Source organism: Balaenoptera musculus, chromosome 2 (assembly GCF_009873245.2).
Source record: "Balaenoptera musculus isolate JJ_BM4_2016_0621 chromosome 2, mBalMus1.pri.v3, whole genome shotgun sequence".
Lineage (NCBI taxonomy): Eukaryota > Metazoa > Chordata > Mammalia > Artiodactyla > Balaenopteridae > Balaenoptera > Balaenoptera musculus.
Genome location: NC_045786.1, coordinates 56,865,603 through 56,892,388, shown reverse-complemented (window position 1 = coordinate 56,892,388; position 26,786 = coordinate 56,865,603). Strand labels below are relative to the sequence as shown.

Here is a 26,786-nt window from a genome sequence, read left to right as displayed (position 1 = left end):
GCGGGAGTCTTGTGGCCGGAGAGCGTGTGGGGCCGGAGAGAGGGGAAGGAGGACCATTCCCCTGTGGTTCTCTTGAGTGAGGCCAAGGGACCAGGGAGGTGGACGCTGGGAGAAGGTGCTGGCTGAGGCCATACCTGGCTTCCTTGGATGTCACCACCATCGTTAGGATCTTTTACTTGGGAAGTGGATTTTTAAGATGTTCTCAGGCTTATTGCTGTATCAACAATAATAGGATATCCAAGAATAATGTTTGCCTGTGAAAGATTGATGCTGAGTCCTGGGGTGAACCTTGAGAGCATTTGTTAATCTCACATCAGGTCAGGATGACAAGAGTGGCGTTCAGTGGACTTCACTCCAACAGCTGATGCGTGTGGAGGGCGTCCTGCTCAGCCCCTAACAGTTTTGTGTGGGTTGTCAGTGCTGCCGGGTGGCAGAGACGCAAGGGGTGGTGGGCCTGGCGGTAGTCCCTCTACTGTCACAGGCAGAGCTGGGATACGGTCCGTCCTGCGCACTCCTGCAGCGCCACCTGGTGAGTGGCTTTCATGCAGTTTCCCGTCAGTTTGCCGCAGGAAGTCTGCGTCCACTGGACCCAGAGTTCCCTGTGTGGTGGGATCACCTGTGGGTGTTGTTAGGACTGCAGATGCCCTGGCCCCATCTCTGGACTGGGGCCCCAGTATTTTAATAAACTCCCCAGACCAGCGGTTCCAAGGAACATCGACCTGCAGCGCCCTGATTAATTCTGTGGGGAGGAGGCAGGCGACTCTGAGTGAGACATGGTCAGGAGGGCGGTGCAACAAGATTAGACCCGTCTCTGAATCAGGACCTTCCGGGGCCTCTCATGCGCCAGGCGTTGTCTTCTGAACGTAGCTGACACAGGGCACTTTCTCATCTCTTGACCGCACCTGCCAGGCCCGAGGCAGAGTGGTGTGTAGTCCCCCGTGCTGCCCCAGCCTGCGCTGATAGTGGCTGCCTGATGGAGGCAGTGGACAGTATCAATCTAATTCAGTGCTTTCTGTAGCAAGGAAGGGCCTGGACACTTGGATTTCAGGTGTATGGAGCCTGTGACTAATAGCTGTCGGAGAACAGGGGCTGGTCATGCAGGCCTGGTTCCCAGTCCCCAGCCAGCATTTTGTTTCACAGAGACCCACACTGAGCAGGCCTTTCCGCTCACGAGTTCTAGAACATGCTCTGGGGAGCTCGGCTCTTAAAGCCAGCGTTTCTGACCCTTTACCTCCTGGCAGGAGCATCCTCTGGCTTGGAGTGAAGCATGTCTAAGGTGTGAGTGTTTAAAAATAGAAGAGGGAGGGACTTCCCTGGTGGTCCAGTGGCTAAGACTCCATGTTCCCAGTGCAGGGGGCCCGGGTTCGATCCCCGGTCAGGGAACTAGATCCCGCATGCCACAGCTAAGACCTGGTGCAGCCAAATAAATAAAATAAATAAATAAAATTTAAAAATATATATAAGAGGGAGGGATGCTAAGGGCATGTACACTTTACAGTAAAGCACCTCACGTGATGGAGGAGTAGCAGGGGCAAATGGTTTGTTTTCTGACAGTCGGGGAGGAAGTCCTGTGACATTTCTGTTTCATCACAGCCTCTCCTGGGTCTGCAAGAGTATCAGGCCTTAGATCCCTGCTGCTGGGGCCTGCAGAAGGGAGGCGGGGGCTTAGTGTGCGAGGAACCGGCTTCTGTGACAACACCAGATGGCTGTGGCTGCCGTGATTAGTGCTGGAAGCCCTTAGCCAGGCCTTGGGCACTTTCTAGTCCTGTTTTTATTAAACCACTGGCCAGTGGTTAGGGGCAAGGTACCGTGATTTTAAAATATTTACTGTAGATGGGTGCCTTGACCTGGGGATAGTACGAAACCCACAAACTGCACGTTTCTCCGTAGACTGCGTCTTGACACCTGTCACACCACTGAGTCTGACAGTTATCCCCAGGTTTGCTCGGGCGTCCGTGCATCCATTCACTCCCCGTCTGTCCGTCCAGTGACGGAGCCTTTCTGAGCGCACCCTGTGCCAGGCCTCATGCTGGTTCCGAGGACTCAGAGGCATGTGGCCCCCACCATTGCTGAGCAAGTGCCAGACCCCGTCCTTGTGCTCACGGGCGGCAACTCGAGTAGCCCCATGCCCAGGAGGCAGCACCGCTTTTATCTCAATGTACAGATGAGGAATTGGGGGCTGCAAAGGGGGGTAACTTTCCCTGTTCTGCGTCACATGGGGAGTGCGTGGTGGAGCTGGCGTCTGGATCCAGGCCGGCGTTCGGGGCCTGCCCCTGCAGCCTCTGCATGAGCGCTGGCCTCCGAGTGACATATCTACATCAGGCCCTCAGCGTGGTGTCCGGGGTGCGCCTCCCCACCCCCCCAGGCCTCCAGGCTGGGCTGATAAGAGTGCTGTGTGTGAGCTCTCGCCTGAGCCCCCCTGATGCTCTGTCTCTGTGCTGTGTCCTGCCAGGAAGCTGATCGGTATCTCCTTTGGGGACCTGAACCCATTCCCCCTGCGCCAGATCCGGAACCGGCGCACCTACCACTTGGAGAAGGTCCGGCTGGAGCTGACGGAGCTGGAGGCCATCCGGGAGGACTTCCTGCGTGAACGGGACACCAGCCCTGACAAGGGTGAGCTGGTCAGCGACGAGGAGGAGGACTCCTGAGTGCCACCCCACTCCCACCCCGGGACGCTGCTCTTCTTGCCTTCACAACCAAAGTGTGCCAAAAGGGTGAACTGCAGAGATGTTTCTGCTCGTTTCAAAGCCAGAATGTAACATCCATGGTCTCTGGAAGTCTGCTGGGCAGATGTCCAAAGCCACACTGCACTTTCTCATTTCCACTCGGGGTGGGGGTCTAATCTGTTTACAGCCATCTTCATGCCATGGCACGTGGTTACTCGTATCCCGTCATGCTTTCCGCCTGATCAGTGCATCACTAGGCGTATAGCTGGCAATTTTCAAGAGCCTATTTACAGCATCTGTCAGCTTTGTTGGTGACTCTGTGCTTCGAAAACCTTACGTGGGCCATCTCCCCTTGTGGTATCTCCTGTACGTAGTGGGCCGTCGTGGGCAATTGTTTAAACAGTTGCTGTGGAGGATGCCCACTGCACTTCACACACTCCTGGGCCAGAGTCTGACTGCTTTGGGTGGCATAAGGTTGGTGTGAATAAAGGGACTTCCTCAGGAAAGCAAGCACATCCCTTTTTCAGAAACGGCCTATAGAAAGCCCACAGACCTTCTGCTGGTGGCTTCAAGGTGCTGGCCGTGCCCCATTTCTGGGATAGCTTTTGCCCTTCCATGCACAGCCTTTCAAATAGTAACTCCCAACCTGCTGGGGGAGGGCCTGGCTCTCCAGACACCACACGCTCACTCCTGTCCGCACGGCTCCACGAGGCTCTGTGCAAAGCTCCTCTTTCCATCTGAGAGTTGACCCTTGGTTCCTTGTACACGTGTGGATGGGACTCCAAGGGAACTGTGGATCATCGTCCTACAAAGCAGGCCCACCCTTGGGCCGGCCTTGGTTGAGGGGATGGAGGAAGCTTTTCTGGAGGTGCTTTGCAGGGCAACGGTGCAGCTGCAGAGTGAATGCTGTTGGGCAGCTGGAAACTGTGGCTTCCTCGGGAACAGCCAGTGTGTCTGGCTGGGATGGCAGGAGGCCGGCTGCCAGGGCCTGGGCTGGGAAGCCTTCACTTGAGGTCAAAGCTTTGGTGAGCCCTCCCAGACGCGTCCCCTCCCCGCTGCCACTGGGCGGCATCCTTGTTCTCAGCAGCTGTCCCCCCCAGTGGGGTCACCATTGCTCCCAGTATGTGAGGCTGCCTAGGTAATTCTGGGACTTAGAGCACTACCTTTTTGAAGGCCTAGAAAGAGGCTTTGCACAAGGAAGGTTATTTTTGCTTAATCACTCTGTGGACCATCCCTGATGTGTAGATATGAGAGAATGTTTCCGGGACAGTATTACTCAAATAGGAAAGAAAATTTTAAATGGATTTTTTTACACTACTTGGAAAAAATTGGAAGTAATCCTTAGTTGATACAAAACACAGACTATTGAAGCAGTGTAATTTGAAGCAGCACTTTTTTCATAAGCATTTTTTTTTTTTTTTTCTGTCAACCTTCTAGCAGTATCATAGCTAGGATGGCATTTCGGCATACTAGACTAAGCTCAACTTTTCTGTCTTTGGTTAAGCTGGTTAATTTGATTTCTCACTGTGTACAGGGAGCTGGCCTCTGTATGTAGCCAAAAGCCTTTGTCTGTTTTCAGGTGTCAAAAATGTATTTTATCATCGTTTTGGTCTTTGGGAGCAGCTGTTTGAGGCCTGCCGTTTTCAGGAAGTTGCCTTGTGATTTGGGCTGCAGCCTCGCCACTCTGCACAGACCCCTGCAGGACCACTGGGGCTGCTGGAGACCGCCTCCCGGCCCCCACCTCCCACACCTGCTGTCAGCCTAGTGGCCAGCAGCCCAGGAGGTGCAGTAGGAATGGGGTTGGGGCCCCACAGGTCAGCTCCAGCTTCCTTGAGACTTTAGTTTCCAAGCTGATTTCCCCCTGGAACTGCTATGTCCTGTGGGCTAAAATGCTGCCTTCAGGAATAAGCTTGTTTTGTCTGTTCTGCCTTGAAAAGACTCATCTTAAAAGCACCTGAATTGGGCCCAGGGACCAGCTGTGTGGCTGGTGTCAGCCGTGCCCTGAGTGGTGGTGGCGTGTTAGTATTTCCAGGCTGTTAGCATCAGTGGTCAGGCAGTGGGCACGGGAGAGCAGAGAGAGGTCGTGGAGGAAGTGGACCAGGAACCCTTGCTAGGAGGTTCTCCTCTCTGGAATAAAGCGCTAGGTGTCTAGAGGGTGGGAGAGGGAATGCTTGGCCCGATCCCAGACTGGGGCAGGAATGGAGCTGATTCCTTCCTCCAGAACCGTAGGGTTTGGTCCCACTATTTTGAGCCAACGCTTCCCCTCTCCTTGTGCTGTTGAGGAAAGAGCTGCTCTGTACCCTCCAGTGCCTCCCCCGCTGGTCCCATGGGGAGGGCCCTTCTGACAGGCGCTAGCCTGGGGTGGGGCAGCCTCCAGCCTGCTTCCCAGGCGCACACACCATGGCCAAGGGGAGCCGCGCTCATCACACCAGGTGGGAACTGCCAGCTTTCATGTTGGTGAGTTGTTTTGTGTGGGTTGAACATTTGTTAATACTTTTGTATATTTTCACTACAGTTTATATTTTTATAGGCTATTTTTATCAAGGTTTTCTAGATTATGTACATCTATTTTATATAACAAGTTCTTCTGTGTGCACGACTCCTTTGTGTGTATTTATGTAAACCTGAGCCTCCGGAATCGCTCTTCACCTCTGTGCCATCTCTGACCTCTGGCCTTGACCATCACTGACTTCTCCTTACGTATGCATGGGCCCACTTCTTACCCCAGGTAGCCTCGGCGCTACTTGCAGTCATGCTGACAGCTGTCCGACAGCAGCCAAGACTGTTGAGTGCTGGGAACAATTCTGGTTTCTACATTATATTGATATAGGAAGTACTCTAGGCAAATAGCCAGTCCTTTTTTAAAAATTTTTTTTTTAAACTAAATGTATTACTGCACAAATCCCTACTCCTCACTTTGCACGGTGTTGCCTTTCTGCCTGTGTTCTGGGCAGCTGGGCATGCCTGGGGCCGTCCTTGCAGGCAGGAGGCTGGATGCCAGCAGTGGAGGCCTCGGGGCATTGCCAAGTGACTCTTTCTTTCCTTTTATGTCACAGCAGCTTCTGTGCTTATCTTCAAGTTAAATTTTGGAATTGTCATACTAAAAGGCAAAATAAACAACTAATTTGTATAATGTTCTGGTTTGAAATGCAGTTACAGTCACTTGTGATGGGACTCAGCCCCAAGGGGTCGAAGGTGCCTCAGGGCTTATGGTTGGGGGCGGCGGGGGGGGGGGGCGGGGGGGGGCTCTCGACCTCCCAGCTGGGTGTTTCTGCATCCCTGTCTTTGGTTTGCTCTGGGCAGGTGGGACAATGCCTGGGAGGCCCTTGAAGCCATGGCCAAGCTGCAGGTGAGGGCTGGGGGCACTGGGTTCGGCCGAGAGCCAGAAGCTAGAGTTCCCTGTGTCCGGAGCAACCCCCAGCCACAGGGTGGCCGGCACCCCTCCTTCCACCAGCTGTGACGTGCCCTGCCTGAGTCATGGGTTGTTTGCCTCCTGCCTAGGCTGACAGCTCAGGCCCAGCTGCCACTGGGGACACCACTCCCCGCACCCCCCATCATCGGAAAAACACGAGAATGATTAAGACCAAATGTCTTTCCACAGTGTGACAGCTGGGGGGGTGGGGTGGGGGGCTCCAGTGAGAATTCCCAGACAGAGCAGGCTGGTGAGTCTGTATCCTCCTGGGACACGATTCAGTGAGGCTGGGGGTTCCTGAGGTCACAGCACACAGCACTGCATAGCTGTGACTGGGACCCCAGTGCTAGCCCCTGCTCAGTGTGTGGGTCAGGGGCCGGCAAGTAGAGGCCCTGCTCCCTTGTAAGGGGTTGCTCTTGTGACAGTGCAAATCCCTAGGAAGCCATTACTCACAGCATGGGTCTCCAGGGCCTCCTTTGGCCAGCCGGGCTGCTGCAGACAGACAGGAAGCAAGCCTGACACCCCTCCACCCTCGGACAGTGCGGTGACGCTTGGACTCACGCAAGCCCCAGACTGCTCTCTGTGCAAAGCTACCGTGGGGCCTGCTCAGGCCATCTTCCTACCTGGTCAGAGGGGTCAGCTGCTGGAGATGGCCCAGAGCTCAGAGCAGGAGATGATGGGAGCTTGAGGCCTGTGTAGTCAGGGCATAAGCCCTTGTGCCAGTCACCTCCCTCTCAGAGCCTTGGGCTTCTCATCTGAAAATGGGGTACTCACTGCAGCCCCATGGAGTGTGTTGATGATTAAATAGAGTGTGACGTGTGATCAGAGAATGGGAAATGGGAGAGCTGGGCACTCCAGCACCCTTCTAACCCTTGGAGGGGCCAGCCCTGGGACAGACACGCTTGCTGATTCCTTCAGCCTCTGATACTGTTTCTTGGTCTCAATCCCCAAGGAGTGATTTTCTATCCCCCCCCGCCCCCAACACACACACCCAAGCCGTGAGTAGCCACCACACGCACAGCTCCAGAACCACCATTCACATCACGGTCTGAATGGCAGATACTGTAGAATAGAATGAGAGTGGTGGTCCCCCATTTGGAGAAAAGGGATAAACCCCTTCCAGGAGTAGGACTTGTGAGCAGATTGTAAAACGGTCAAGTCCAAGGCTCATGGCCAGAGGTAAGGGCTGGAGCCTGCACAGGTCACTTCCTGGAGACAGTGTCTAGCCTTCTCCGGCCTCCTCACCCCTCACCAGGGCCCAGGACACCTTCAAAGCACACAGACTGACTCCATGGAACTAAGTGTGGCAGGCAGGGAAGGGCTGGCGTGGCAGGTGCTGGGGAGCGGGACCACCTGTCAGTGTAGCAAGAGCCCAGCGCCTGGGATTGTCAGCGAGGAAGAAGCCACCATACGTCCTGGCCTCGACCGGCCCAGCCCCACCCCTGAGTACAGAGAAGATGAAGGAGAGGGACAAGTGGGGGCCAAGAAGGGTGTGTCTGGCCAGACTGCTCCTCCCTCCACCCCCTTGGTGCAGATAGAGTTGAGAGTTAACAGATGAAGCAGAGGGGGCCGGGGATGTGTCCACAGGGTTCATTCCAGGGGGCAGTCCCTGCTGGTGACCAGATGGGCCTTGCTCCTCTAAGGGCGTGTGGCTCAATCCCTGTGAAACACAAGTCTCTGAAGACCGCAGAGTGGGGACACGGGGGAAAGGGCTGGGGGCCCTGGGCAGGGGGCATGAAGTGGAGGTGTGGAAGGATTGTGAGTAGGGACCAGCACCCCCGGGCCTCTGCCAGGCTGCGCCTGGTGCCCAGAAAACGCTCCCGCCGCCTGTTACCCAGCCGTCTGAAGCCCTGCACACACCGCCTCTAGGAAGCCCTCCTCCGCTCTGCTCCCTCAGGCCTTCCTGCCCACATGGGCTCTGCTCCCTTCTCCCCTGTGGGCCTCCCAGAGGAGCAGATGGAAAGATGCTGTCTGCTGCAGCAGAGGTGTAGTTTCTGACTTGAAATTCCCCCAATCCAAGAGGAAGCCAAGCTGTACTTCGAAACGGTAGATGCCTGTTTATGTATAACAATAACAATAATAAATGTTAGGCAAACTGTTAGAATAAAAAAATACCTTTTCTGAGGGGGAAGGGTCCCCAGCCTGCCACTGTCGGGGGCCGGGTTAGCACCATTAGGGCGCGAGGGGCGGGGCTCCACCGCAGCCCGTGCTGGGCGCTGAGGTCCTGCTGGGCGCTGAGGTCCGTGCATCGGTCTGTCTGTGCATCCTGGCCGCGGGGGGCCGGGGTGCGGGTCAGCGGCGGGCGACCCGCTGATGGCCGCGGGAGGGGGCACCACGGCCGGGTGGGGGACAGGAGCGGCAGCACTGGGTGCGGACGGTGGGCAGCTGGCAGCGGCCCAGCAGGCGCAGCGTCTCGCAGAAACCGAAGGACAGGCGATCGCGCTCGCAGCCTAGGGCTGGAGGGGGCGGGTCAGGACCAGCAGGCAGGCACCGGAACCGCCGCCCTCCTCCCACCTGCACCCAGGGTGGAGGGGCTTCCCTGAGATTTTACCTGGACCGTCTCCCTGCCCCCCAGCAGCCTTAAGGAGACCTGCAGCCACCCCCAGAGCATCGGTCTCCTGTTTCTGGAGGGGCTCCCCTAGGCCTGAGTTATAGATCTCCAGCTGCTGTCCTGTCCCACCTGCCCTTGGCCTAGGCCCCCACCTCCAGGACTGGAGAACTGGCCTTGCTGGGCTCAGGTTTCCAGAGGAAAGGCCCCGAGACCCCAGCCCTGACTGCCTCAGGTGCTCACGAGAAGCCAAAGAGCCTGCCACCCCTCTCGGTCCCTGACCCTGTGAGACCTGACAGGACCTGGCACACAACGGAAGTCCCAGGTGCCTCCTGCCAGCCTACAGTGGCCTCTGCCCCCCACCCCCTGCCCAAATGCATCTGTCCTGCCAGACCTCCCTGCCCCCTGCAGCCATGGGCTGTACTCAGCTTCAGCTTGCGGGTCACACACCAGAACAGCCCCATCAGCCAGGCCAGGCACCGAGGCCCTGAGAGAGCAGGTGTGGCCTGGCCCATCAGCCCGTCAGCAGGACCCAGGCCTCCTGAGGAGGGACAGAGGGAGGCTTCCTGCCCGGGGCTGAGGCCTGGCGGGCCCTCCTGCCCTGTGCTTATCAGAGCTATTTTGGGAAGTGGCTTGCTTCCAGCCTCCTGGCCTTGCTCCCGCTGCCTGTGACAGCCCCCAGCTGCCGCCTGGCCCTCTCACTTCAGCAGACATCCCAGGGGAGGAGAAGCAGGAGGGTAGCTGGCAGCCCCGTCCCTGGGACGTCCCTGGGGCCCGGCAGAAGGCATGAGGCAGCAGGCAGCCTCCTCCACCCTGGCTCTGAGCAGCAGCTCTAACCTACGCATCTGCAGACCTGCATCCTGCTCCCACTGTGTGACCTCAGGCAAGTTTCTTAACTTCTCAAGGGGCCCCAGTTCCCTCCTCTGCCAGTAACCCCGCCTCCACAGGCAAACGGATGTGGCCGTGCTATGTCAGCTGCCTCACCGTGATGACCAAGTTTCCAGGCTTTCCAAACGTCCTGCCACGCAGCCCCACAGATCATCAAAACATCCTGGGGACTACAGGGTCTCGGCATGCAAGTCACTTCCTTGGCTGGCCTCTATCCTTAAACTCCTCACTTGGGTGCCAGCAGCTACCTTGGGGCTGTGTGCCGGAGGCATGGAGGCGCTTGCTGGATGAATGCTGAGGGCAGGGCGCTTGGGGTGGGTGGAATTTCTGCTGGGCCTGAGGTAATGGGATTTGGGGCAGGAAGGCTACCCCTGCCAGTGGTATGGCCAGCAAGGCATGGCAGTGGCTAGTCCGGGCTTGCCCAAGGGCTGCCAAGGAGCCAGTCACTGGTACAGAATGCAGACTGGGGCAGGTCCCTGGAGGCCCTGGATGCCAGCTGAGGGCCAAGGACTCTGTCCTAGGGGCAGGAGTCAGACAGCTGACAGGCATAGGAGCTGCTGGATTCTCCTGACTGACAAAGGTAGCCCTAGGCATTCTTCCTGACCTCACGATGGGGGACGATAGTGTCCACGAGGGAGAGGAAGACGCCAGCCTTCCCTGAGCACTTCCTGGGCTCTTCACTCCAAGGCCTCATTTATGAGGATGGGGGTTGTCTGCCCCTTTATGCGCAAGACAGGGAAGTGGAGCCCAAGACCATAGAGCTGGTGAGGGGAGGCCAGGTGTGACTCCAGGGCCAGTTTCCTGTGCTCAGCACTGCTGGGGGTGGCTGGGCTGCAGGAAGGAAGCGTGTGCATGTGTGTGTGTGTGTCTATGTCCAGAGCCACCTCTGCCACAAGCTCTTCCTCTAGGACCCAGCTGGCCAGGAAGCCACCAGCTGCTGGGAGCTAGCAGGACCCTAGGCGGGAGGCCCCTTCCTGCGGTTACACTGCTCACTCTGGGCAGTCCTCCTCTGGCCAGGAAATGGACGGGCCGGAGCTGGGGCCGGGGGCTCACCCAGGCCTGAGCTCCACACACTCAGGAACATCCCTGGCCTCACTCTGGGAACGGGGGGTAACTGAGACCCAGAGGGGGAAAAGAGCTTGCCCGAGGTCACACAGCAGCCTGGGGGCCTCCACTCCTCCCCTGAGCTAAAGAAAGCTGCCTGCGGGGCTGGACTGCCCGTGGCTCTGAGCCCAGCACGGCCCCGGCCTCTGCGTGGCTCCCCGTCGGTCAGCCAGTGCTGCAGGGGGACGGTTCCATGACTCTCCCTCTCCCCACCGTCCACCCCGCGCCCCCCGCCCCCCAGCAGACAGCCGGCTGGGGCACTCACGCGGTGGCTCAGTGAGCTCACAGTCCTGGGTGCCGCACGGCCGGGAGCTCTCGGGCCAGGCCTCGTGGCCACACTGGTCACTGTCTTCCTCAGGCAGCCCAGTCTGGGTGTTGACGCACTTGACCAGGCGCCGCTGGACGCCGCCGCCGCAGGGGGCTGAGCACTGTGGGGAGCACGGGAGCAGTGAGCATCCTCTTAGCCGGCCCTGCAGGGGGGCGTCCTGGGGCGTCCCCAGGGCAGCGGCTGCCTTCTCCAGGAAGCCTAGCTCATGGTTCCCAGCCCCAACTCTCCAGCCTCCTCAGAGGGTCGGTCCTGTCCCCAGAGGCCACTAGGTGTTCGCTTGCAGGAACTGCATCTGCAGAGCGGAGGGGAAAGCTGCCAGCCCCTCACACGGGATGGGACATGCCTGAGAGGCCTGGGCATGGCTCCGGGGCTGGAGGACCTGCTGCAGCCCATGGGCAGAAGAAGGAAGGGAGAGAAGGTTTCTCAAACAGGGCCCACCATCCCAAGTCAGGCTTTGTTCTTATCAGTTGGTGTCTGATGTTTTTAAAAAGCCGTAAAAATAAATTTAATCTGTGCCAACATCGTGCCAGGCCCTGTGCTAAGTGCCTCACTGTGTGACTTCATCTAATGCTCACAACCCCACTTTACAGATGGAAGACAGAGGCCTGGTGAGGTAATGCAACCTGCCCAGGGTCCCTCAGCAGCCAGTGGGACAAGGCCTGAGATTCCCAAACAGGCCTGGCAGGAAGAGTCCTGCCCAGCTGAGGCCTCACCGGCCACTCCTGTACCCCCTCCGCCAGTCTGGTCTTTGCTTAGTCTCCTGAACACCCTGTGCCTGTCACTCCTGCCCCAGGACTCTGCATTTGCTGCTCCCCGTATGCCTCTCCTTCACATCACAAACCCCTCCAGTCTCACTCTGAAGTCCCCTCCTCAGAAGGCCTTCCCTGACATCACAGCGCACGTCCCTTTTTTTTTAGTCTGTCTCCCTGGCAGGCTGTAAGCTTCAGCAGGGCGGGGACCTCATCTGGCCACCACTGTATCTGCAGGGACCACAGAGAGCCTGGCATACAGGACACACTCACCAACTCCCTACGTGAACAAAGGTCTGATGGATGCCTGCTGACACGAGTCCCCCCTCTGCATGTCCCCCCCGCACAGAACTCCGCGCTTGCTCACCTGGCCCCAGGGCCCCACCACCCACTGCGTACAGGGGTGCGTGTTGCAAGGCCGTGTGCTGTTGGGTCTCAGCGCCTCCTCACAGAGGCCCGGCTCTGGGCAGGTCACCAGACGCTGCTGCTCACCACCGCCGCAGGCCTCGGAGCACTAGGAGGGCAGGGGAAGGGGTCTGGGCGCTGCTAGGCTCTGAGGACACCCCCGCTCCCATCCCAGACCCTCAGGCCTCACCTCCCTCCAGGAAGAGATGTACCAGCTGAGGCAGGGCTGGGCCCTGCAGGGCCGGCGGGCAGGCGGCTTGGCAGGCCCCGGCTGGCAGTGGAAGGGCCGGAGCGGCTGGAGGTCCCGTGTGTCCACACACTGCACGTCTCGCACGGAGGAACCCCCGCCACAGCTGCGGGAGCACTGGAGGCCGAGGGTCCCGCGTGTGGACACACCACCACCACGTGCGTGCACACGAGGACACGGTGAGGGCTGTGGCAGGGCGAGCGCTGGGCACTCTCACCCCCACCCGCGGCAAGTCCCTTAAGGGCCCCAGGGAGAAGCCATGGCTGACCAGCCCTGGGCGGCGGGCGGCATGGCCAGGGGCTGCCCCGGAATGGGACAGATGGAGAAAGAGTGGAACAAAGGAGAAAGTGAAATCCCGAGGGTGACAGAAAGGAGAGAAAAGGATGCAGCCAGGGAGAGAAGGGGCGTGGGGCAGGCTGAACCACACAGATGGAATGATCCCAGAGGCTAGAAATTAGAGAACAAAGATGTGCAACACAGAGCCCCCCCCCGGTGGCTATGGCTGACCCCAAACACAGGCCACGGGCCCCAGAGCTCCACCCCGCGCCCCGATGCTGCCCGCCTTCTCCCTCACGCACCTTACTCCAGCTGCCCGTGTGCCAGGCAGCGCAGGGCCGCAGGTGGCAGCGGCGGGCGGGTTGGGGCCGGGCAGCGGGAGTGCAGTCCTCCTCTCGGCCGGAGCTGCAGCGCACGGGCCTCCAGACGGCACCCAGACCGCAGGTGGTGGAGCACTGGGGGCAGGGGACGCAGTGGCCATGAGGGCCGGGCAGATCCCTGCACCCTGCAGCCCCCAAGCCAGGTGAGAGGGACCCGCCAGTGCCTCAGTTAACTCGTCTGCAAAATGGGCTCCTCTGCCCGCCTCCCCAGGAGACCATGAAAAGTCAAATCCCCTGGCAACCAACTGTCCCTGCTACAGGAGACACACGTGAGGTGGCCCGGCTGTGCTGACAAGGCTCACTGCTTCCCAGAATCACTTGGGAAGTCTGGGTTCCTCGCTGGGCCTCAACCTGTCCCTCCCACAGCAAAACTAGGGATCTGAATAGAAGCAGCTCACTTCCCCTACGGTGACAACCTGGGGACGTTGGGGTGGGGTGGGGGACACAGGACAGCTTCTTGCCATGCAGTTCAGACCCTCACAGGCCCGACAAAGCAGGTGGAGCCCTGAGGGGAGAACCAGGTGGCAAGGAACTGCACTGCACCTGGAGGAGCCAGGCTGAGCCCCGCCGGGCCTGGGGACCATGGGAGGAGGCTTCCCCACTGACACAGCTGCCTGGGGTGAGCTCCCTGTCCCTGGAAGCATGCAAGCCAGAGTATGAGAGGGCCGTTCCCCCTGGCTGCCCCTCATTTGTGCCTGCCCTGCCCTCCCAGCGGCCCCCTGCGCTACTCAGGAATGAGCCTCTGGGGACCCCAGGGATACAGGCCTCCTTGCCCCGCCCTACTGCTCAGAAGAGAAACTGAGGCCCAATGGGGCAGACCAGCCCCAGGGGCACATGGAGGGCAGTATGACTGAGCTGGGGCAAAGTTCCTCCTACCTCACAGAGCCTCCACCCACCACGGGCCTGTCAGTTCCCTAATCCCCACCCACCCAGGAGGCTGGACAGACAAGGCTTATATCCTGCTCTGCTCATTTTCAGACGAAGAGACCAAGTTAGTGAGGTCCTGCTCAACCCCCCGGCCCACCCCGATCCCTGCACCACTTGCCTCACTCCAGTTCCCCACTTGCCAGCTGGCATTCCTGATGGGCAGCAGGTCTACAGGGGGTCCCTCCTCTGCTGAGCTGGGGTCCAGAGGCCCAGGGGCTCGGCTGCCGTTGGCCGGACTGTCCTGAGCTGGTATGGACAGCGGCACAGGGCTTGGGGGCGTCTCAGGGCTGGGGGGCTCAGGCTGGCCCAAGGGCCCCAGGCTCAGGGCAGTCACCCAAGGCGTGTGCCCTAGGCCGGTCGGAGCCTTCAGAAGGAAGGTTCCCGGCATCGCCAGGGTCTGCAGGTCGCGTAGAGCCAGGTCTGGGGTTGAAAGGGTGGGAGTCCCGGGCTCCAGGGCGCTGTCTGTACCCTGAGTGTCTGGCAGACTGGCGGTGGGAGGAGGGGGAGGAGTGCCCCCAACAGTGGGCCACAGCTCATTGCCCACAGGCCCCAGGCCACCCTCCAGCGCTGGTTCCCAGGCCAAGGTGCCACTCGTCCACAGCTCTACTGTGTCGGGACTAGGAGAGGAGTGGGAGGTGCTGATGGAGGACAAGGGGGGCAGCGTGGGGCTGGGTCTTTGGGGCGCTCTGCGGCCCAAGGCTTCCTCGCTGTCCTCGGAAACCTCATTGGTCCTCTCCCACCAGGGAGGGGGCGGCTGGCTGTGGCTGTCCTCCCCTCCCAGGAACTTGTTCTGGCTCCCAGGGGCAGCAGGCGTCTCCATGCTGACTGGAGTAGGGGGCCAAGGCAAGCTGGGGAGCCCAAGGTCTGGGGCTCCAATGGGGGCATCTTCCTCAAATAAGAAATTGACCAAGGAGTTCCCAGGGGTCTGCTCCGAGGGTGGGGGTGGGGAACGGCCAGCCTGGCTGGGCCAAGGAGCAGGGGACCAGTCTCCCAGCGCCCCCTCATCCTCAGGCCCGGAAGGCTCTGTGGCAGGCGTGGGGGTGCCCACAGGAGGCTCAGCAGGACTGCTCGGGCGCGGGGGCATCCAACCCCCTGTGCCCGCCGGGTCTGTGTCAGGCTCCCCGAAGGGCCCGTAGGACAGGTTCTCATGGAAGTTAATGAAATTGTAGTCGTAGTAGAAGTCGTCAACGAACACGGGCCCCGGCGGGCCCAGCTCAGGGTCCTCCTCCCCGATGGCATTGCCCATGCCAGCCGGCTTGGGTGATGAGGGGGGCGGAGGGCGTGGGGCTGGGCGGTGAGGAATGAAGTCGACCTCATTGAAGAGCTCGCGGCTGGAGGAGCCGCTGCCTGAGCCTTCGGGGCCCAGCACGTCCAGGGCCCTCGGGCAGGGCGGCAGAAGGCAGGCGGCCTCGCTTGCCGGCTGCTGGTCCTCATCGCAGGGGACACCAGTGTCATTGGTGCAGAGGATGCTTCGGTGCTGAGTGCCTGGGCCGCACGTCACAGAGCACTAAAGGGAAGGCCAGGGTGAGGGACTCAGGGCCAGGGGAAGCTGGGGCCTGGCAAGGTACCCTGCTCACTGCTCAATGTCAGTGTACAGGGCCCCAGCCAGCCCTCTCTCGCCCTGACCAGCTCGAGACCATGACTTGTGGCCATGGCTGGCCAGGGCATCCCAGCCCCTGAGGCTTTGGGGATGGGGCCGGACCTGGAATGCCCCAGGCCCCTCCCACCACGGTGCCCGGCAGTAAGGGCTCCCCAAAGGCTGTCTCTGCCTCCCTGTAGCCCAAGACCGATGGCAGAGCTGGGGGCGGGCCCCCTCCCATCCTGCTGCTCACCTCAGACCAGTTCCCCACAGCCCAGGTGGCCGGACAGGGCACATCGCGGTTGCAAGGGGTTTCGGCAGGGGGCCGGGGCAGGTGTTCACAGGCAGGTGGCTCCAGGGCGCTCTGCTCATCCAGCCCCACGCTGTGGATGCAGAGCACGGCCCGGCGGGAGAGCCCCCCAGGCCCGCAGGAGCTGGAGCACAGCTGCCACTCACCTGCCCACCACCTGTGGGGGGCACAAGGGCAGCATCAGCGTGCAGCCACCTGGACTCCCAGGCACTCGGGGTTCAGGGAGGGTCGGGCCTAAGCCCAGGGGACGATTCCCCAGAGCTCCAAGCCTGGGATGGCCCCCTGGCCCCCACAGCCCAGTGTCAGGGCACAGTCCCCCTTGCTGCTGCCACCTTCACCCCTGGGGGACCCGGGCAAGACCCAAGGCCTGTGTCCACATCCAGGGACCCAAGTGCGAGCGATCAGGCACGTCCCTGGCTGATGCTGGCTATTGAGGGGGAACCCAGGCCCAGGCTGAGGTCACGGGCAACCAGGGGCTGGGGCTTCAGCCTTGGGGAGAAAGGCTAAGAGCCCAGCTCCTTCTGCTCCTCCCAGGGGCGCCCCCTGAGGGACACCTGGGAGTCAGGCGCCCGGTGGGCTCACCGGGCGGGGCAGGGCTCCTCGCTGCACTTCCTCTGACGGTCATCGGGCCGGCCCAGGGGCTCACAGTGCCTCTCGTCCACGGGCCCCGCCTGCCGCTCCACGCAGCGCGCGCTCTGCCTCTGCATCCCTGGGAGGCCATGGGGGCTCAGCCTGGGCCCGGCACTCAGGGCGCCCCCTGCCTGAGCCACGCGGCACCCAAAGACACAGCTACACCCCACTCTGCTCAGACCCCTTCCAGAACAGGGCCTCACCGCCTCTGTCAGGATGAAGGCAGGCCCCCACCGCCCCCTCCTCACTGTCCTCCGGCCTTCACCCCCACCCCTAGGGAGGCAGCAGAGTGTGCAGGTTCGGTGCGCGGGGGGTCTAGCCCCACAGCTTCCTAGCTGGGAGGCCTGGGCAGCTCACTTGGCCTCTCTGAACCTCAAGTCTTCATCTGTAAATGGGAGTAACAATAACACCTGCCTTGAAGGTCAGGTGTGAGGATAACGTGCTCACGGATGTGCAGGCTCAGCCCATGCCTGGCACATGGTAAGAGCGCAACCAGTGCCAAATCCAACCACGGCCTAGCACCACCTCCAGTGTCTACACTCCTCCCAATAGGATCAGTGCCCAGAAATTCTGGAGAAGAAATCCATCAGACCTCCCAGTCAGGCATTCCTCTCCAGCCTCACAGCCCTCCCCACCCCCTGCCCCGGCACTCGCTTTGTCACTGTTCCTGTCCTTCACTCCCCCTGCCATCGCCTGCCTCTGCGCCCTTGCAGAGCTGTGCTCTTCCCTCGCCACACGCACCCCACACCACCTGCTGAGGCCCAGCGGCAGGACCAACTCCAATAGGCTCTGCCTTCACCCTGCTCCCCCCATGGCATAGAAGCGGGACTCACCCCTGCCCTGAGCCTCCAGTCTCCCCTCCACCCGCCTCCTTCCTTCCTAATAGAATGCAGGGTTTGTTCAAGGTAACAATGGGACCTGCTGAAAACACTCCCCACTGTGGTTCCCAGGCAGCTAGGGAGTCTGGGACACAGTCGTGCCAGGGAGAAAAAGACACAAGTCCTTCCCGAGAGTCAGCCCTTTGCCCCTTCTTCTTCTTGCCAGCAAGAAGCCTGGGCAAAGGGTGCCATCTTGTGACACGCATGAGGGGAAGGTGGGGCTGAGAGTGGTCCCTAAAAACACGGCAGGCCATCCAGCCAGCTTGGACTATGCACCCTCCCTGGGGGTTCTTACTGCCGAAGACAAGTAAACCCTTATCTGCTCCAGCTACCACTCGTCAGGATCCTGCCACTTGCCACTCAACACATTCCTATTCTGTCCACGTGGGAAGCCACCGATTTGCTGAAAGACAATTCCCCAGTGTCTGGTTCATCAAATGTATTTGTTTTCACATTTGTAAACTTAACTCATACGGGATAGGATGCTTTTAATAGCTTTTGAAGATTCCTGCCCAGCTTTAGTGGGTCAGTGTTCATTTGTCATCATAATAGCATTTCAAGGAATGTTCAAATGTCTCTGTCCCAGATTCCTGATACTGAGACCCCCGGACACTGAGGGGGAGGGGGAGGGGAAGGGAGACTGAAGAAGCCACAGGGAGGGGAGAGTGAGAGTTAGTCAAATTGTTACACATTCTATAAAGAGTTTAAAGAAATAAGTAAATGTGGTGAATGGGCCATTGGGCTAAAAGGCTCAGAGTTTGGGTGGGGAGATCCGTGTCACGTCCCACCTCCCTCCTCCCTGTCCCGGTCCTACTCCATCCTCCCCCCCACTTCTTTCTCTCCCCTGCCCCTCCTCCTTCTCTCCCTTCCCCCTCCCCTTCTCACTGGGGAAGCCCTCCTGGGCCAGCAGCCCAGGAGTGTCAGGCTCTGGGCCTCCCAGGAAGGGTGGGAGGGCACCAAGGAGGAGGGAGGCCCGGGGAAGCCTGTCTGTGGCGGGAGCTAGAGGAGAGGAAGGAGCTTATCCTGACGGAGATGCAGGTAAGGCTCTGGGAGGATGAAGGGGTCAGATCCCAGATATGGGGCAGAACCACGGGCACATGACCTGCCAGAGCTGAGCAGTGAGAAGAGGGAGAGGCAGCTGGTGCCTCTCTGGGGGAGACGCACTGAGAGCTCGCCAAGCGCCACGTGCTGTGCCTGCCTCACCTTGTTTACTCTCCCAGTGGACCTATGAGATGGGGCCATTGCTAGCCCCATTATATAGATGGGGGAACTGAGGCCCAGAAGCAGCATTCCAAGTTCACAGCAGCCCAGCAAATAAGCAATGAGCCAGAGGCTAAAGCCAGGCAACAGTGCCCAGAGACAAAGGCCCTGCTGGGCAGTAGCTGTGCCCACTGCTCTCCTCACCTGTGCCACAGGTGACCGTGCACTTGGTCCAGGGCCCATAGTGCCAGGAGAACTCAGGCGGCTGGATCTGGCTATGGCCGTCCGCCTCCCTGTGGATGATGTACTCGTAGCGCACCCCAGGGTTGCTCTCCTGGAACAGGAGCTGGGGCAGGCCGGGGGGGGGCGGCCCGTGAGCATGAGGTGTCCTCTCCCTCTGCCCAGACCTGCCACCCATCCTAAAGGAGCCAACCTCAGCCACCTCTGGGACCTGGGGCTATACCATGGAGCCATTCTAGTGATGGGGAAACCGAGGCAGAGGCCCCAGCAGTAGGGCCAGGCCCAGAGCCGGACTCTGTGACTGTCCCAGGGCTCGCTCCTGCCATGCGGGCGGGAACCACGGATTCCACCTCTGCTCCTCCCCAGCCTGGGCCCCAGGAGGCAGTCACCTGGATCCAGATAGGCTCGTCGGTGGGACCAGGGGATGTGAGGTTCTCCCAGTTGCCTGTGCGTGCATATGTGAAGGTGGTCCCTGCCACCTGGTAGTCCCCGTTCCACTGGATGATCCACCCACCGTTGAGGAAGTACTTATCCGGGTCCTCGCTGCGTAGGGCCAGGAAGTTGGCAGCCTCGGCCACCTCCTCGATGCGGATCTCGCGAGCACCGGCTGGGATCAGCCCCACGTCCACATACCCTGTTGGCCAGGGATTGTGCACAGGTTGTGAAAAGAGGTAAGAGGGTTAGCTGTTGCCCGCCCTCACCTCTCTTTCCACTTGCCCCTGCCTGCCGATGCCAAAGATTCCATCGTTAACTTAAGATTCTGGGTTCCCCACTTAGATCTGTCCCAGATCACCAAAGCCTCAGAAGGGCTCAAATCCTACCCCCTGACCCATGCCCCACCACCCTTCTCTGGGAAACCTTAGCTGGTCTCCCTGTCACAAGGCTGGGCCTATTCCCTATACCTGGGGCCAGCATGACCTTTCTAAAAACCCCAATTGACTGGGCCTTTCCCCTGGGATATCCTCCTCATACCTATACAGCCTGTTTTTGTTCTTTCACTAAGTAGTACCCATCATGTGCCTGGCATTACCCTGAGGACTCTACAGGTGTAACAACCCTATGACATAGGTACTACTGTTATCCCCATTTTACACATGAGGACACTGAGGCACAGAGAGGTTACATAACTTGCACCAGGGTTCTGCTGGGATGTGAATCAAGCTCTGAGGTCTGAGCTTTAACCACCACGCTGGACTGCATCTCTGGGGCTGAAACCTAAGCTTCTTGGCCTAGCATTCAAAGCCTTATGGCATCCCCGCCTTTCTTATAGATAGGTCCCCAGACACAGCATGCTCTTTCTTGCCTCCAGGCTTTGTTGGACACAAGCTCTTTCCTCCATGTGTAATGCTTTTCCACATCTCGTCTGAGTCTTTTATGACTCAGCTCAACTTCCACTTCCTACAGGAAGTCTTCCCTGACCTCTCCATGTCAGGACCTTCTTCCTCAGTGCTCTCACAGCCCTCTGGGCCTCCCTCCACTGCATCTGTCACACTAAAAGGTGAGACTGTAAGCTCTTCACCTCTGTGTCTCCCTCACGTAGCACACAGCTGGCACTTAAGCAATGTATGCAAAACAGGCCCTGAGGTGAGTGAGTGGAGCTGGGGGGGGGTCTCTAAAGCTTCATAAGGCCACTCATAAGCCTGATAAGCCCAGCCTGGGGTCCCTGGGGCAGGAGGACTCCCTGTGAAGGCAGGTCTCTGCACTTGGGCCTGGGTGCCCTGACTCCTGCCAGGATCCTAGACCCAGCAAGGCAGCTTGCCTGCTTCCCATCTCTGGCCATGGGTGCCGTGGGCAGGGCTCAGGGGAGACAAGGAAGGGCCACCAGGTCAAGAGTACCCTGCCCCCCCACCAGTGGTCCCGCCCATACCCAGGCCCTCAGCCTCCTCGAAGGTCCCGCTCACGGTGTGACACGTGGAGCCGTTGCCGTGGCACACGCCGCAGCGGTCCTCGATGGCACCCGAGTCAATCTCGAAGTCGCAGCCCACATTCTGCAACACATGGGGAGGGGAGACCCCTGGTGCTGGGCCACTGGTGGCGAGACCTCTCTGGCACCAGCCTCGGGGGCCTGCCAGGGTCGGGAGGAGAGAGCTCGGAGCAGGGAGCGGGGGCCCCACCACAGCTGTGCCCTCTGACCCCACGTAAACCCCTCGACCTCTCTGAGCCTCAGCTTCCTCAGATGTGAAACAGGGAGAACCACCTGCACCGTGAAGGTGTGTTGTGAGATCTCATGAGACAAGAGACGGGAGAAGCTTTGTAAAAGGCCACAGCAGGCAGGGGGAGCTGGCACACCCGCGCTCCTGACCAGCATGGACAGGAATTTCCCCAAAACAGGAATCAGTGTTCCCTGCTGGTCCTCCCCAGAGCCCAGGCCTCTACGTCCAGGGGCTTCCCTTCCCAGGAGCAGGGGAAAGAAAGTGCTGAGGACATGGGCAGGGGGAGTGGCCACTGATACTGCTGGAAATAAGTCTAAGTATTGTCAGCAAACACTGACGCTTTCTGTGCCAGGCCCTGAGGCCTGCACGGCCCTGCAATGCCCTGTTAAATGACTGCATTTAACCCTGTGACGTGGCTACATGGACGGACAGTCCCCTTTCTACTGTCGCAGAGGAAACCACTGCTGGGGGTCATCCAGCCAGCAGGAGGTCGAGCTACCACCTGAGCTCTGGTTTCCGGGCCGGGGCTGGGCCGGTACAGAAGCCAGCATTCAGAAGCCATGGCGGGCAGGCCGTGGTGCAGAGGCAGAGGCTGGGGGTGAGGTCCGATGATATGGGGGCTCCAGTCCCAGGAGGAGCGGGGAGGCTTTGCTGAGAGGCGATGGGAGACCACCAAAGGGCTTCACTGGCAGAGCGGGGAAGCCCAATGGTACAGCCTGGGGAGGGTGGCCAGAGGGAAGCAGGAGGAAGCCAGAGGAGACCTGCCAGGGGGTGGGGGAGGGCAGGGCTGGAGACTCTCTTCCTAGCTGGGCACACCTTGCAGATGCCGTTGATGCAGAGGTCACGGCTGGCCTGGCCCTGGTAGCAGGGGGTACCATCGACCACAGCGTCCCGCAGCTTCTCAGCAAAGTACTCATTCGAGGGCCGGCAGTGCAGCTCGCAGGGGTTCACTGGGGGCCCAAGCAGAGAAGCCATGAGGGACAACCAGGGCAGGAGCCACGGAGGCCACCGGGAAGACCGCCTCCACGACACCCATCAGTGGCGGGCTGGGGGCTCCACTGGGCTGGTAGTATCTGCAAGGTTGTCCACGGGAGCCAGGAGGGAGCTGCAGCCCCAGCAGACAGTGCCTGTATCACTGGGCCACCTTGGCCCTTGGATCTCTGCCCTTCCAGGCCTCAGTGTCCCTGTGGGCAATAGGACTCACCGTCATTGACCACGGGCACCCACGTGTGCAGTTGGCCCTTGTAGAGCATAGCGTCAAAGTGGCTGCACTGGACTTGGCGGAAAGAGGGGCGGCTGGCGGGGCAGGCCTGCAGGTTGCACAGGCGAAAGCGCTTCCGCTCACCCACGCAGTATCTGCCCTTGTATTTGGGCCTGTGGGGAGAGTGGGGTGGGGGGCAGTGAGTGCACAGTGACAGTGAGTGCCGACTGCACACCCGGATCCGGAAGTGGGCCCTCGGAGCGAGCAGCTCCTCCTGCATCCCTAACACCCAGAGATTCCCGCCGCCCACCTCCGTTCACGCTCCTCTCCCTGTGGGTCGCCCACACTCTGGTCCAGACACAGGCTCCCTGTTTGACAGGATCTCAGGGAAGGTGGCAGCAGGAAGCATGGGCTCTGCCCCTAACCTGCTGTGTGACCTTGGCCAAGTCTCTGGACCCCTCTGGGCCTCAGTATCCTCATCTATAAAACGGGACTGGGGCTGCCTCTGCAGAGGGTTGTTCAGAGGCTGGGCCAAGCTGCAGACATGACTGGCACTAGCTGAAGGGGCTACTCCAAGTCTCCAGCCCGTGGGACCCAGAGTCCTGACAGCCCATGTGTCAGCAGACGTGTTCCTGGTGGCAGCACCCCAGCCCAGGTCCAAAGGAAGCCCCCTTGGCCCTGGCCCAGCTAAGAGGTATGCCCCCAGCATAGATCCTGAATCCTAACCCCACCCCGTCTGCCCCCAACCCAGCTCAGACCTAGAGGCCTGGAGGCAGGGTAGGGTATAAGCATGGGGCTCTAGAAGGACCTGGCTCTGAATCCCATGCCCACCCTGGGGCAGCCTAGTGAAGTGGGCTCATCCAAAGGCACCGGGCAGCCCCTCAGTCTACAGTACAGCTGGCCTCTCTGCATCTCCCTGAATCTTCACCTCACCACTCTTAGATGGGGAAACTGAGGCCCAGAGAGATGAAGTCACTCACCCCAGGTCACAACAGCACCCCTCCCAGGCTGACCAATTCTCCCAGCTGTCCCCAGTCTCATCTTGGACCCACTTGTACCTCAAATGCCACTAAGCGGCTCTATTTACTGAGCGCTTGCTACGAACTAGCTGCAGGGCTTTACCTGCATTTATCCTCTACCAGATGGGCACTGCTGCTGCCCTGTCATATACCTTCTCTGGAAGCTGAGGCCCAGAGAAGGGTGGAGAGGGAATTTGAACCCTGATCCGTCTAAGGTTCAGGGTCTAAGCTCTTAGCCACTGTCCTCCCTGCTTCCCTCCCACCAGCTGCTGCTTTGTTGTGTGGCCTCTGATGAGTCCCTCCAGTCTCTGGGCCTTGGTGTTTCCCTCTCTGCAAGGGGGTCAGCAGTGGCGACTCAATCAGCCTCCGGGGCACTCCTAGAAGTGACCCGAGGTGGCTCTGGACACTCCGGGCTCGGCCTCCATGGGGGTACTTCTGCGAGTGGGAGGCTGGGACAGAGCCAGTGTCCCTGCAATCGCCGACTCTGCCCAGGGCGCCCCACCCCACCTGCCCCGGGAGCCCCGGCCCCGCACTCACGCAGGCTGTGTGCACTGCCGCTCGGCACTCTGCACGCCCACGCCACAGCTCCGGGAGCAGACGGACCAGGCGCTCCAGCCAGACCAGCCACCGTCCACGGCCTCGGGCCGGAAGCCCATGGGAACGCACTCCCCATTCAGACACCACTACCGAGACAGACAGAGGTAGAGCAAGCCCACTCCAAGCTCCTCACCCTAGTGAGAACAAGGTGGGAGGGAGGCCTGGAAAGGCCCAGAGGGGAAGGACCTAAGGGCTGGGGGAGGCCCCCTTCCAGTCGCCCAACACCTGGGCCCCATGGTGGAGCCGAGCAGGGAATAAAATAAGAGTCCACATGCTGACTCTTCTGAGCTGAAGGCACTTTGGAGAACTGCCCAGTCAAGCTCTGCCCCAAAGCCTCCATTCTGCAGGTGGGGACTTGGGCCAGAGAGGGCTGGGGTTCTGCTAAGGGCATGAGCAAGTCTGTGAGCCAAGGCCGACCCCAGGGCACGGACACAGCGGGGAGTCTCACCTCTCACCCCCTCCGCAGCTGGAGTGGGGAACCCCTACCTTGCTCTCCCCACACCTGGTACCATCCACAGCTGCATCCAGCTTGGAGTGACAGGTGGTCCCCACGGAGCACCAGAGCGTGTGGCAGACATTCTGCAAGGAGGAGAGCAAGGGCCATACCTTCACCTCCTCCTCGGGGCCACCACCTGCCCTGCCCCCTCACCACCCCCACGAGTCCCCTGGGAATCCCTCCTTGGGGCTGGCACATGGTGGGGGTCTATAGCTGGAACCCCCTCTTGTCTTCCCGGACCACGTGGTGTGGGGGGACCTTGGCTGGGGCCCCGGGCTCGGGTTTGCGGCTCAGGGCAGTCCCCAGCTCGCCCACACCTCTCCCAGGCCCAGCCTACCCGTCTGGAAACACCCTGGTTAGAAGCCGCAGGGTCTCTGACATGCCCGTGGCCATCACTTCGGGCGATCTTCCCCAGGACCCCGCAGGAGAGGTTTTATTTTACCTCTTATGATCCAGCTCCAGCAGGTGAGGGTCTTGCCCAAAGTCCCATGGTTGGTAAATGGTCCACCCAGAATGCAGACCTGGGTCTATGGCCGCCCAACCCTAGGCCTCTCCCACAGGCCACTTTATGTCTCGTGGGCATCACGTGCGGGCCGAGCCCAGGCTGGGTGGGGTCTGCGGGCTGCTGAGGGCTGCCCTCCTCCCCCGTGTCCACACAGGCCCCACACTCACGTCCATGTCATCGCAGAAGGCAGAGTAGGCCCCATACTGGAGGCGACACTGGTGGCCCACGTCATAGAGGACGCCAGGTGGTATCGAAGGGAAGTCGATGACATCCTTGGTGGGGGAGTCATCCAGGCAGAGGCCCCACCCACGGCTGCAGAGATGGGACAGGACGATGAAGTGAGGGGCCAGCTGTCCTCTGGGGCAGAGGGGGCAGCCTGAGAGACCCATCAGGGAGGCCGCACCAGGCCAGTTGGGCAGGGAAGGTGGGAAGGGGCTTAAAGCCCTAAACTTACGGAAAACTCCAGCCTCCTTGCTCGCCCACCCTATTCTTTGACCTAAGCCAGCATGAAAGACCCTCCCAGCCTCTCCCATCCATCTCCAGGGCACTCCAGCTGGCTAAACAACTCATCCCCGCTCCCCAGTGCCAGGCCTCTCCACAAACTATTCCTTCCACCCACGACACTCTCCCCACTCCCCCACTGGTGAAGCCTCTCTCCCCAAGATCCAGCCCGAAGGCCCTTCCCTCTGAAGCCTCCTGGACCACTAAGCCCTCATGTGACCCTGCTCGGAGTTCCCGCAGCCTCCACCCCTCAGTCTATGATCTGGAGAGCATCACATCACAGCTGATACAACAGCAAGCCTCTGATGGCCCCGCCCTGGGCTGAGACCTAGGGTCACCTGTGGGAGAACCAAGGCCTGAAGGCTGCCCCCTGTCCGGCCGCCAACCTGGGAGAGAGCCCAGGGGCAGCCCTGCCTGCCTGTCACTCCCTTATTTACTCCTGCCCATCTCCTGCCAGGACTCCCTGGCAGCAGCAGGAGGGAGGCAGGACCTGTGGGGCTTGGGGTCCCAGGCTAAGCAGGGTAGGGGGAGGCAGAAACCCCCCAGTTTTCCAGTCTGGGAGGCTTGAGGGTGGCTGGTGCCAGGTCGGGGAGCCAGGATGAGCAAAGGGTCCTGGTTAGGACTGAGGGAGGCATAGGAAAGAAGGGCAGAGGTGATGGATGCTGGGGTCTGGCCAGGAGGGAAGGAGACACTACGGGCCACGGAGAGGCCGGGAAATAGGCCAATTTGTAGGCCCGCGTGAGGAAAGGCTGGGGGCAGTCAGCCACTGGGATCTGGGAGTCCAAATTTCAGAGGCAGAGGTCTAGGAGCTGCGAACCCAGGCCAGGGTGGGTGGTCCATGTGGTCTCCCAAGTCCCCTGGCTGGTGGCAGGGCCCGGGCTCCACCAGAGCTTCAGGGAACAAAGCCTCAGTGACCAGACGCCTGCTGAGGACCCTGGGGGCCCCTCCCCACCCAGAATCACCTGGCCCACCTGTGTTAGCTAGAAACGGACCCTCTGAAATGGGCATCGGGCAAATGAACAGGCGTGGGACCCAGCCCTCTGTCCCAGATCACCGCAGGCCAGGCTGGCCCTGGGTGCTGAGCGGGCACTCTCTCATCTGCTCCTCACAGCCCCTCAAGCAGAAAACTCTACCACCACCATCTCCTTACACTTTCAGGGCCCAGGGCAGTGCGTCACTTGCCCTGGGTCATGTGGGAGGGCAGTGATGGTCAGGATGTGATGCCAGGCCAGGCTGCCAGCGCCCACGTGCCCACTTGCTAGGCTGCCCTTGGTGCAGAGCTCCTCCCATCCGATCGTGAGCCTGCCTCAAACACTTCACCCCAAATAGAAGTTCTAAATCATGGCAGCTGAGGCCTGGCAGGGAGAAAGGAGTCTTCTGATTGCTGGCTTCAGCTTGGGGGCTCCCTGGGCCTGCACCTTGGGGCAGAGCATCGGCTGAGATGGGGAGGAAGGGGGTGAAGGGTCAACCTGGCCCTGGGGCTCCTCCTTTTTGTCTGGCAGGGCACAATTCAAGATGTAGCTGGGGGGGTTCACCCACTCCTCTGA

General features: G+C 60.3%; 2 protein-coding genes across 5 annotated transcripts in view; one reads left to right on the top strand and one right to left on the bottom strand.

The window, feature by feature from the left end:
- The window catches only part of TBC1D2B (TBC1 domain family member 2B), an 87,011-nt gene extending 81,233 nt beyond the window's left edge, over positions 1–5,778 (top strand). For all 4 annotated transcript variants that reach the window (XM_036843571.1, XM_036843572.1, XM_036843575.1 and 1 more), the window contains one exon: positions 2,453–5,778. In XM_036843571.1, coding sequence (XP_036699466.1) covers positions 2,453–2,648 — 196 coding nt within the window. In that variant the 3' untranslated portion in view covers positions 2,649–5,778. The remainder of the gene's footprint in view (positions 1–2,452) is intronic.
- A 2,347-nt stretch (positions 5,779–8,125) lies between these two features.
- ADAMTS7 (ADAM metallopeptidase with thrombospondin type 1 motif 7) overlaps positions 8,126–26,786 on the bottom strand; it is a 71,318-nt gene continuing 52,657 nt past the window's right edge. Inside the window, exons 3-18 of the mRNA XM_036841988.1 lie at positions 24,906–25,095; positions 24,224–24,316; positions 23,678–23,823; positions 22,125–22,294; positions 21,737–21,870; positions 20,635–20,755; positions 19,157–19,401; positions 18,732–18,873; positions 16,402–16,528; positions 15,763–15,976; positions 14,049–15,437; positions 12,926–13,078; positions 12,291–12,464; positions 12,063–12,209; positions 10,884–11,046; positions 8,126–8,534 (exon numbers count right to left, since the gene is read on the bottom strand). Coding sequence (XP_036697883.1) covers positions 8,371–8,534; positions 10,884–11,046; positions 12,063–12,209; positions 12,291–12,464; positions 12,926–13,078; positions 14,049–15,437; positions 15,763–15,976; positions 16,402–16,528; positions 18,732–18,873; positions 19,157–19,401; positions 20,635–20,755; positions 21,737–21,870; positions 22,125–22,294; positions 23,678–23,823; positions 24,224–24,316; positions 24,906–25,095 — 3,772 coding nt within the window. The 3' untranslated portion in view covers positions 8,126–8,370. The remainder of the gene's footprint in view (positions 8,535–10,883; positions 11,047–12,062; positions 12,210–12,290; positions 12,465–12,925; positions 13,079–14,048; positions 15,438–15,762; positions 15,977–16,401; positions 16,529–18,731; positions 18,874–19,156; positions 19,402–20,634; positions 20,756–21,736; positions 21,871–22,124; positions 22,295–23,677; positions 23,824–24,223; positions 24,317–24,905; positions 25,096–26,786) is intronic.